Source organism: Drosophila yakuba, chromosome 2R, assembly GCF_016746365.2.
Source record: "Drosophila yakuba strain Tai18E2 chromosome 2R, Prin_Dyak_Tai18E2_2.1, whole genome shotgun sequence".
Taxonomy (NCBI): Eukaryota; Metazoa; Arthropoda; class Insecta; order Diptera; family Drosophilidae; genus Drosophila; species Drosophila yakuba.
Genome location: NC_052528.2, coordinates 7610436 through 7622022, shown reverse-complemented (window position 1 = coordinate 7622022; position 11587 = coordinate 7610436). Strand labels below are relative to the sequence as shown.

At 38.5% G+C, this 11587-nt stretch overlaps 1 protein-coding gene across 2 annotated transcripts; it reads right to left on the bottom strand.

Moving 5' to 3' along the window:
- Positions 1-2808: 2808 nt before the first annotated feature.
- LOC6529583 (UDP-glucosyltransferase 2) lies at positions 2809-6604 on the bottom strand. Of its 2 annotated transcripts, none has more exons than XM_015196902.2 (4): positions 6453-6604; positions 4359-4618; positions 3855-4301; positions 2809-3794 (listed from the first exon to the last, which is right to left on the bottom strand). In XM_015196902.2, exons 2-4 carry the CDS (start codon positions 4612-4614, stop codon positions 2905-2907), a joined length of 1593 nt encoding a protein of 530 aa, XP_015052388.1. In that variant the 5' UTR covers positions 4615-4618; positions 6453-6604; the 3' UTR covers positions 2809-2904. The 2 variants fall into 2 exon arrangements, with proteins under 2 accessions (XP_015052388.1, XP_002090577.1); XM_002090541.3 differs by having other exon boundaries at positions 4359-4614; positions 6453-6602.
- Positions 6605-11587: the final 4983 nt, after the last annotated feature.

The window sequence follows — 11587 nt, the reverse complement described above, 5'->3', positions numbered from 1 at the left end:
CTATTATACTAGTCGGGAATTCCCCAGCATTGTACAAAAGTAAAAAAGACAAAACAAAGGCACTAACAAAAGTTCCAGTAGCTTAATATATAATATTATTATAATATTAAAACCAAAAAATATAAGTACAAGAATATCTAAATATTACTCTTAACTCTTAAGACTTAATAAGTTCCCACTCATCCCGATTTTAACCTACTATAAACATGTGTAAAATACCTTTCCAAAGTCGTAAACAACCTAAAAACAACGTGAACATGTTCCCTTGTAGAAAGTGCATTCTGACATGAGGCCCACCTTTTCGTGTTCATTTCGGAATAATTTCATCATTCAAGACATGAAGAAAACAGTGTTGAGTTGATTTTGCTCAGGCCCCCAGGCCCGCAGGCATGCAGGTCAATGTATTTATCGAGAGCTTGAAGATGCGCATTTTGATTTGCATAATCTCACATTAGCTGGCATTATGTTTTCCTCATTTCGATGATGATGATGATGGACAACCTTAACTTTCCAATCAATCTGCGCACGGGAGCTGAAATGCACGGCGACAAATGACACGACATTTTACTTTTTAAGATCTGAAGCCGGTGTCGTTGTTATTTTGATGTTGCTGCTGGTTTGCCACTTTGATGTCGCTTCATGGCTAATGGACGCCCCTCACATGACCTTGCGATGGGGCCCTAATTTGTCACCTGTTGACCAAAACAAAAACTCAGCTTAAATTACATTTAAACGACCATTTCAGTTGACGCTCGCTTAATTACAATAGATGTGTCGACAAACTTGAACACATAGAAAAGCCTCGTCTCTAAGAAAATATTTCTCGAAAATATTTCACGAAATACAGAAATGGCATCACAAGTCAGCGTCACGTGCTTAATGCTAATCTCGATTTGGATTTTTCAGCGTTTTTAACCTCGTGATGGCCCTCTGCAGCTTGGCCCCAGCATTTAGTAGTAGCAACAGGAACCAAGCCCCAAAGCTCTGACTAGAGAAAACATCGAAATCCGAAGTTGTTTGTGTGGTTTTTTGGTTGTTTTTGGTAAGACTTAGACTCATGTGATCTGTACGGTTGAACGTTGAAAGGCAACTTTTGTTTTGGTTAACAATAATTAATAAATGCAATAGCGGGGCATACACATTATATTACTGGCATCTATGGACAAACACTTGCTAATTGTCAACACGGATGTGGGGCTTATACAGCAGTCTTGGCCCTCAAAAATCCTTATTTCATGCGACCGATAAAAATGAAGGGGAATTTCTAAGCCGGTTCTAATCGTTAGTGTACGGCGCCAAAGTTACGAACTTGAACCTGGTATTTTCGTCGGTTTTTATAGGTTTCGGTATCAGAAGAGCCTCTCATGTCATACAGCGGCCATTGGCCAATCTTCAGCCTCGAGAATATCGTGTGCCAGGCACTAAATCTATTTTTTTACTGCTCTTCACATGGCATCAAGATCTGCCAAGTTTCGAGGTCCGGTTTAACGCATTACGTAAAAGCGACGCACACAGAAAAATAAATAAATATCGATTTAATGATATTGAAAACAATTCATATACAAAGTGAGACAAAAACGAGTATGAATTCCGTTAGTCAAAAATAATAAAAAGCTGCCTCCAAAGTCGCTCAAGTGTTGAACGTTATGTCAACCTAATTTCAATGACTGAGAGTTGAGGCGAAAGAAGCGGATGGTAATTTATGTATCATTAAAATTAAAATGTACAATTCATTATCGGCAAACAATATGTATTTATTTTACATAGATTGCTAAGACTTAGTTCAACAAGTTCCTCTTTAGCAGCGCTACTCTTACCCCCCAGGAGTTAAAGTAAGAAATACATCAAATAGTCTTGAAAGTACCAAGTGTAAAATATTAAACAGATAATACTCTAACAACTAGTGGTTAACCATTCGAAAGACATTAGAATGTACAACATTGCAGACTAATTTTCCAAACTCTCTTATTGCCATTCTTTGTTCTCCACTTCACTATTAACTGATGCATAATTTTTTTTAATTTTGTTTTCTAAAATCCACAAAACGCGCTTTGTGTGGGTTTGGGATTTAGGATTGGAGTGAATTCGGTTGAATGGACCGAAAACAAACAAACATCTCTAGTTTCAAGAAATTTATTGGCATTTTATGCTTTTTCGTAATATTTTAACTATTTTTCGATTTGAATATTAAATAATTATATAAATATTAAATTGGTTTTAATAGTTCTTTAAGTAACTGGCTAGAGTTAACATAGGTTTTAAGTCATTATAAATGACTTACATACATCAAACAGATCAGCCTTCAGTTTCAATTAATTGACATAATCCACGTTGCCAAATTGCTATTAACTAATTTATATTTTTCTTACTCTTTAACAACAGTTTTAACAAAACGGGGTAAAGTTTAATTTTCGGAGTAACACATTTTTATTTAAAGTTTAAGAATAATACCTTATTTTAAAATCTACTGGTTGGTCTAGTTGCTTACCCATTTTTTTACTTGAATCGATCCAGTGTTGCACGAAACCCAATTCTACATTACATACTGTAATTTGACATCTTACAATACATTTCTTATTCATTTTGCGCCAATAAGAATGTCAATATGTTTATTCCACGTATCTAAAGGCCCCATTCAAGTAGGCAACAATTAAAAATATCACTAAAAATACGGAAAATATTTGCATACTTTTCGGCCACTTATTTAAACAATATTTGTATTTATTTATTTATTTTATTAAATTCTACACTTTTGGAATTCTTTTAATATTTTACGTTTGTATTACTATCAATTGAAAACATTAAATATATTAGCAACAATCAGCCCGTGTAATTGAGAACAATGTGATCTAAAAATATATCACAATAAATAATCTCTGCGACTAGTTAAGAGATAGCCCCCTCCTACAAGCGCTTCTTGCTCTCCTTCAGCTTGTCAGAGGTTTCCCCTTTGAGCCACCACTTGTGGACCCTCCTGATCATCCGCCATGGTAGCCAGATGGCGAGGAATGCGCCCAGCAACAGGCAACCCAAGACGTCGAGGAGTAGATACTGATGCAGGGGGATGAAGGCTCCCTGGGACTTCAGATGCCGCGCCCCGCGATGCCGGATTATGTACTCGATCCAGAAGGTGGCCTCGTCCAGCGGATGTATGGGATTATCGCGGAATCTCTGCGAGACCTCCAGAGCACTGCGTTTGTACTGGGGATCGTTGATCAGAGTCTCGATGTTCCGCACCAAGTCATCAGTGGTGAGTTTGGAGAACACCAGGGATCGGGCATAGCCCTCCCTAACCGATTTGATAGTGTTCCGGTGCTGATCCCCGTACAGGGGTACACACAGCATGGGAACACCCCAGTAGATACCCTCCTGGGTTCCAAAAATACCGCCGTGCGTGATGAAGAGCTTGACATTCGGATGGGCCAAAATGTCGTTCTGGGGCATCCATTTCTTGATCATCACATTCGAGGGCAGATCACCTATGGAATCGTTCTCGAACTTCCAAATCACTTGCTGCTTGAGCTGGCCGAAGGCCTTGAGAATCTGCGCCGTTTTTTCCTGTGGTAAATCAGTGCTCTTTACGTAGGAGCCCATGCTGAAGTAGATCACACCGTAGGTGGCATTATCCAGGAAGTTCTGCAGGTCAGTGGGCAACTTTTTGGGCTTCTGAATGTGCGCTCCTCCCACGTCTATGAGTCCAGGCATACTGGGCCTCGGAAGATCGACACTACGGTGAGCATTAATCAGGACAAGGGAAATATTTCGCTCAAGGTCAAGAACATTTGGTAGAGGGCCTGCGAAATAACAAAGGAAATAAATACGTATGTTACGAAAGTTATATCACACTAACTCACCTTCTATCGATCCGCGAAAATACTTCTCTGCCAATTTTTGCATTTTAGGCAGGTAAACCCATCGTCTCAAAACCGCATCGTACAAAGATAAGTAGGCATTATAAGATCGCTGGGCGAAGGTCATGCGATCTGTATGGGACAGCAGTAGATGGGGAATCAAAGACCAAGGCGTTAGGATGCCCATTGCGTGATCTATATTATCAGCATAGCCCATGGTGCCAATCGTGACCACCGGGCAATTGAACCTCTTGCCGAACATCAGAAAAGCCTCATGGAAAAACTGCTCCAAGATGACCAAGTCAAAATGATCATCCTTGCTCTCAATCAGTTTCTTCACTTTGGGATCCTTGAAAGCGTGCTCCGTGGTCATAAGTCCAATGGTCCACCAAAGCTCCAGGTTATTGAAATCGCTAACAAATTGCATCGAGAAGATGTTCTCCTTTGGAACTATAAGAATATAAGCCATGTATTTATATATAAATGCCATTTTCCTATATTACCCACAGTGTTTCGGTATATCAAAGGAAGGACTGATGATAATCTCTGTCAGATTTTCGTGGGGGTGCTTTGTGGGATGGTTGTTCACACTGGTCACATGATGTCCTTTTCGCAGAAGATCGTTCTGGAAGTGCTCCAGCCAGAGCCAATGACTTGGAGCTGGAAATGGACCCATGAAGAGAATTCGGGAGGCAGATCCGAATTCCGGCAGTCCGATAAGGAAGATCAATATCCAACATTTCCACTGCAGCTGCATCTCCATCTGACTTGAAATCAACATTGATAATTAACAACCTCAATTAAATTGTCCGCCGAGTAGGGTAAAACGTCGCGTTATTAGCGTCAAATTAACATTAGCTACAGTTTATGTTCGGTGTTTGATTTCGTAATTAGCATAAAGCACTTTACTTTGCACATTCTGATTGCAAATGATAGTGTTATTGATGGGATTTCTGGATTGATGGATCGCAAGATCAGGTGGAAAATGAATATGTTGCACATGAAAGGGAAATTGCTACAATCGCATAATTAAATACGCCCACACTTTTAAAAACTACTAACATACGTTCATGTTCTTTGTTAACTTGGCATATATAAATATTAATTCTAAAACGTAACTAATATGGAATTCATATCTGATCAGCTCTTTTTCGCAATTGATCAAGCTTTTCAGCGACTTATAGACTCAGTTCACTAAATGAACACACCTTTGGCTTTCTGCCAGAGAATTGAATCTGATTGAAATGCAGCACGGTAATTTCATCATTTTGAAATTAGCAATTAATATTGAAGTGGACCAGAAAGCTTGTCAGCTTACCCACCTTATATGGTAAGTCTCCCATTAATACCATCATTCAGGTCTTAATTTCCAGACATCGTAAAATTCTGCACATCATGCAAGTTTTATTATGTTTTGTCTTTCCTAATCTTATTTTCCTTGCCGCCATCAGAAAGTCGGTAAACATACGCGAACAATAAACAGATTGTACTCGTTTAGGAGGCGTTAAAATAAAATTGGGTTTAATTGTATTTAAACTAACGTTTCGTAATTTAATCACATTTAGTTTGAGTGTAACCATTCGCAGTATTTATGGGTATTTTGTTAAATAAAAAATTTAATTCAACAGCTTAGCGTATTTAGGTTGACACACTGTAGCAGAAAGCTAACTGGAATTCAAGTAAACATGCCACAAGTTGTCGTCATTGAGGCGTGCTGATAAATAGCATGTGGAAATAATTTTGTCATCGCAGCCCGCATTTCGCATTGCATTTTACTGTTATACTTAGTTGCGAAATTCTATTTCCTTATATTAGCTACAGCTGCTAGCATTTTGTTGTTATATTCCAACTGAAATGCAAGCCGTGTAACTAAGTTTTTAGAGGCTTTGGTCAAGGTTGCACGTTATGGCATAATTGTTTATAATTCGTTTACTTCGTGCGAACACTAATTGTTTATAGTTGGGAACTCAAATTATTTAATTTTAATTATTTTGAGTGCTGGGATGGTGGATAGGTCTTGTAACACTTTAAAAGATTTGATGATTCAAAAGTACAAAAAAATCAATGCAAAGGTTTTTGAAAGTAAAAGTGCGAGATGAATGTGAAAGTTTTTGTAATTATGAATTTGCTACTTTTCTCTTTGTTATTTTTATACAAAAATCAACAGAAAATACTGTTTAATGATTAATTCGACCCTTTTACATTACTGGAATTAAAGAATGCAATAAAAACGGGTTACGAGTTTTTTAATGACCTAATTATTACAATTATAAAAATGTAATCTAACCGATTAATCTCTGCTATTCCCTCTAGATCGAACTAACTAAAGCTGTAGAAATCCAGCGTTTGGTGCTGGAATTAAGAAATGTAAATAAAATGTTTTCCGAAAAGTTGTTGGGTTATGCAAACCCATTTAAGCAAATCAACAAAATATTATTCAAAATTAATCAAAAATTCAATTTTATATATTGAATATTTTATAGTTCGATTTATTTTTAAACACAAGAATTGTAGATTTATTTACTTATTTGAGCTTTTCAAATGCCTGAACATTTCTAGACAAACTTCAAGTATCATTTATATTCTTTGTTTTATATTAACCTTAAGTGTATTCAGTTGCCTTTCTTGCACTGCAATAGCTCCAAAAAATATTTGCACTTGGAATTTAACAAAATTAGCACGTTTCAAATTCAAATTGAAGTTTACCGCGAAACGCTACCGCTGGGCACCAAGGTGCGGTTATCACTAAACTCGACGGCACAAAGCCCCGAACACCTCAACTTAATCAGCATTAGCCTCAGTCGAAGTCGAAGTCTCAGCCGACGCCAGCAGATACAAAATGCATATACACTCAAAAGCTTAGATGTATCTGTGAGATTCGAGTGGTAGTGCCGCCCTGGCACGGAGATATAAAAATACACAGGCAAATCAACCGGCGACGCTCATTGCCCTAATCTTATTTGACTTCGATTGCCTCGTATGTGTGCTAGGATAATTACTATATTGATACAGTTGATTGCAAGTGTTGCCAAAATAATTATTACCTGTCAATTTCACCCCTTACACATACAGATGACCGCTCACGTGTCGATCGACAGACCAGCAATTGCAAACATATTATTTGTACTGCGAAATAGAATTGGCCAATGAACTTTCGACGACAGGGTTCAAAAATTCACCGAGTGCGAGTTTTGACAATAAACAAACAACGAACAAGTCAAACAAGAATTTGGTCTTCTTGACTAAAAAAGAAACCAATTCTAAAACTTTAGTAATTTAATAAATTAGCCGTCAGCTTCTGAGGTACATAAAAAGCTTTTTTCTCACATCCTTTTATAGTTAAAAGCAATCATGTAACTGGTAATATGTAAGTAATTTTAACCTGCCTGAAAAATATTGTTGGTGAAGAACAATCTGAATATTAAGAAAAACATTTTAAGCCATGAAATTTTAAGTCTTTTCAACGAAGAATATAATTAAAAAATATGATATTAGATATAAACCGCTTCAGGATCTTTGAATAAATTACGATTCGGTGTGTTAGAAAACCACTTGGTTTCCCAGGGGATTTCCGTAGCCAATTACTAACCGCATTTCCTTGTTCGTCGGAATTAAACAATGCCCATCGATTGAGTTTGTTGAAAACGTGTTTTATTTGCAAGCGGAAAGGAAAGCCGACATTTTTGGTGGGAGCAGTACTTTACGTATAACACCAATAAAATGTAATGTTAATTGTGCATTCACCTTGGGAGCGGTCAAGTTCACTCCACGATAACTCATATCATTTAATGATAATTAATGTTTGTTGACTTCTTATGGCAAGCAAACAAATAGAGAGGAGCAATGCCAAGATAACGCAAATGTCATAAAGCCCACTGACAACATGCAACAATTAAAAAAAGGAATGAAATGAATATAAAGCAAACTGAAGGAACTCGAAGTCGTCTAAAAAAGGGCACACAACACAAGATGCCGAAACATTTCATTGAAAATTGGCACGCTTCAATGAAGCGAGTCACAAAAAACTGAAACCGCTCTCCAAAAGGGGCGCAGGGCGTGGCTGGGCATGGGCGGGGCGTGGGCGTGCACCCAAACCGGCAACGATGATGGACGACCATGCTCCAGGCGCAGTTTTGATGGCAACTCAAGACATGGCCAAGAACGGCACTTTTGATGCAAACGATCGCCAGAGAGGCCACCAAACCAAAAAGAAAATGTTCATTCATAAGATCGCAGTGGACATGCCACAATGAAAATGAATGGCCTGTAACAAAAATGTTGGCGTAAAAAAGCGAGGAGAAATGGTGGTGGAACAAACAGCTCATTAAATCAGCGGAAAATTTGAATATACTAATTCAGCAGAGGTAAGTTGAAAATCAAAGTAAGATTAAAGGGCTAAGAGTCGTTTAAAGAGATACAATTATATGATTCGACATTACGAACATTTAGCAAGTTATAAGAAAATATATTTAAGTGTCGGTTTAAAGCTGAGAACTACACCTTAAACAAATTTGTAAAATGCGAAACTCGTTAGAAATCTCCATTCTAGGAGTATAAACTTTGGACAACCCTTAGCGACCATATCCAATGATCCACTCTGAATCATTTACGAGGTGCAAACGACAAATTGCCTAAAACACCAGACACCATATAAGATTGCTGTGATCAATGGAACCGGACCATAAACCATTTCATACCCAAGCCCAGCCCAAATGAAGTGGCCTAAAATGGGATTAAAATACAGAGCACTATTTGTCAGTTTGCGCCAATTTAATGTTTACTTTGCACTTCACTCTACAGCCAAATTGGGGTAAATCAAACAAAACCATACAGCGAGACCTTTGTATCTCATGCTAGCCATTAGTCTGTATCTATCCATGTATCTATCAATCAATTAAGGCAACGTGCGCTTTTCCCAGGCGCGCTTTAGATAAAGAGACCATCGAGCATAAAATGGGAACCAAACCCCACGATGACACTGACATTTTCCACCGAACGATGGCCTTTCAATTCGATCGTGTTGCGTTGCGCGGGGCAATTAAAAATTTCACCCAAATAGCAAACGTTGCGCATGATTAGTCAACGAATTTGAGAAGTTCGATCCGAACCCGCATCGGGGAAAACTCAAATCCAACGCAATCAGCGGGTGGTCGAAGTGCCCACGATGGCAGAAAATTGTAGGCTTGAAGGGAGGGAATCTTGTTTTGGCAGCTGTCAATGTGTCAATATTAATTTAATATGTCGAAAGCAGAATTCAGCACAATTTAAAATTGAGTTATAATGTGACAGACGAGATGGTCTCGAAATGTGTGGTACTTTAAGGGTTGTAGACAGAACTCAAGTAGTTCCAGATACTCGATGGCTCAGTGACCACCCCACAATCTCAATTATTCGCTGTAGTTCTGTCAGCCTTTAGCTCAACCAATTTGTTAATGAGCAAATTACATGGTCGTTGCAAATAAATTCCTAGTTCATTACCTTGACACAACATAGGCTATGAACCAGAACTCTAGACACGCCCGCAAAGTGATTCATGGCCGAAGGAACTCCCCTATTTACCAGGAATTTCCAACATTTGGTTACGTATAGGCAAACAACTATAAAAACTGTTGAGGCGTAAAAGGATGCACAGAGCCCTTAGAATCTACTTGTGCTAGGTGTACTTACCACTTCCTGCCAAGATAGCACTTCCAGTGGTTACTTCCAGTGCTCCACGATTGGAAATCCTTCAAGGTTCATTTGCCGTCTCCACACACTGTGTGAAGTAATGTAGTATTACTTTTCAAGTGGATTCAAAAATATCAGCCAATTTATCAGTTTTCTTTAAAAACGTTTTAAGCCTTAAGGAATTTTTCATTAATATATCCTAATTTCTGTACGTATATGATCCCATCACCAAATATTCCATCGAACTAAACGCCCCTTTTTGGGGGTAGAACTTTCTATCTAACACAAATGTTAGCATATGATTATGATAGTCTATGCAAATAGCCTGAAATATGGCTGTACCACTTGACAACTGAATGCAAACAGCACGTGAACATTGAAGTTTTCCTGCCACAAACATAATACTTTCAAAAAACATCTATCTATCTCACTGGGACTTTATCGTCGATTTTGTTTTGAATGTTTTTTTGGGATTGCACCCAAGGCATTTTCAGCATTTCTCGTTCCGTTTTCGACGGTGGTGCTGTTTGCTTCCCTGGAGCAATTAGTAAAAGTGCAGTTTTATGTGTTTATTTTTACATATGCCACAGCTGTGTGGCCTAACCTAGATCCACGTACACGCTCTTGAAGGCACTCCTCCGCAACACTTTTCCCGAACACAAATTGTGCGTGATATGGAGTCGTTGCTGTCGCCGTTATCAGGAACAGCCCCTAAGGGTTTCCTTCTGCGCTGCAGTTGCTTTGCTCAGCCTTAAAAGAGGGCGTGTAGTCAAAGGCTCACTGGAAAAAATCTATATATTCCAAAAATCAGCCGGTGTAAATTATCCCAAGATCAGCGCGTAGAACGCACAGGAGGAGTCACTACTACTACTCATACATAAAATGCATTATACTTTCATAATTTCCCTTTTTGAATTCTAGACTAGTATGTTCCTTTTTTTGTTTTAGAATTTTTATGTTTCCAACAAAAGGTTTCAATTTAGTCTTTAGCATAAAATCAATAATGTTTTTTAAAAGCAATTCTTTTTTTTCGGTGCTATAGCTGGCTTAGGAGTTCCCCTAGGTGATTTTGTGTGATTTTAAGCACTTCATTTATTAATGAGCTGACCACGGCGAATTCTTCATTGGCAGCGCCTGATTTATGTGGCATCTGCTGTCAGTAGGAATTTTTGAGGGCCGTCAGGGAGGTCGAATGATCGCTGGGTGCGGGTCGCCGCTTGCTAGTTCCTGGTGTCAAAGGGTTCATTGGCACGCCAAAAGGATATTTACACAACAGGACAGACGGTGGGCATATAAGCAAGCAGGGACCGTGTGACTTATGTAACTTAATAGGCTGATGAAAAATGGTTGAGATTTTTATCACTCGGCATCCAGAGACATCCAGAGAAAGGCAAACAACATGTGGCAGAGTCAAAGGCAAAGGCGATTGCCCAGCCAAATTGAAGCCACATGTGTGGGTGCACAGAAAAAAAAATCTGTCCAAAATCCAAAAGGAGTCTGGAAATTGGTGTTATGGTCTTACAACACTTCATATTATAACTTTATGGTATCCATGGATGTGTAGTAAAACTATTACGATTTAACATTTTCTTGAACTTTCTTTAATAATTAAAATTATATTTCTGGATTTTTTTTCCATGTATCAGACCCCTGCTATCCACAATGAAGATGAAGATCATCAGAGAGCAGCGTCCAAGCACCGCTAAACAAATTGAAAAATTTCAAGTCCTCAGCCTCTTGGCGCTCGCAATTGCTCAATCCGCGTATTTTCGCGTGCTCCACAGGAAAATGAAAATGAAAAGGGGGAAAACGCGGAAAGCACCCAGCAATGAAAATGAGCAGCCGAACAACAGAGTGTCATCAGTGGTGTATCAGTGATGAGCAAAGCGTCTTTCAAATTTGGTAGAGGGGTGAATGGCTTTTCGAAGAATCATATATTATAGAATTAATGATGCCAAAAGCTCTGAAGAGTGTTCACATTGTCCGCTATGATTCACTTGTAGTACCAAGAATACATGACACAGAGAACCAAATGAAGAATGAAATTTTTTAAAATGTGAGTCCTTTGC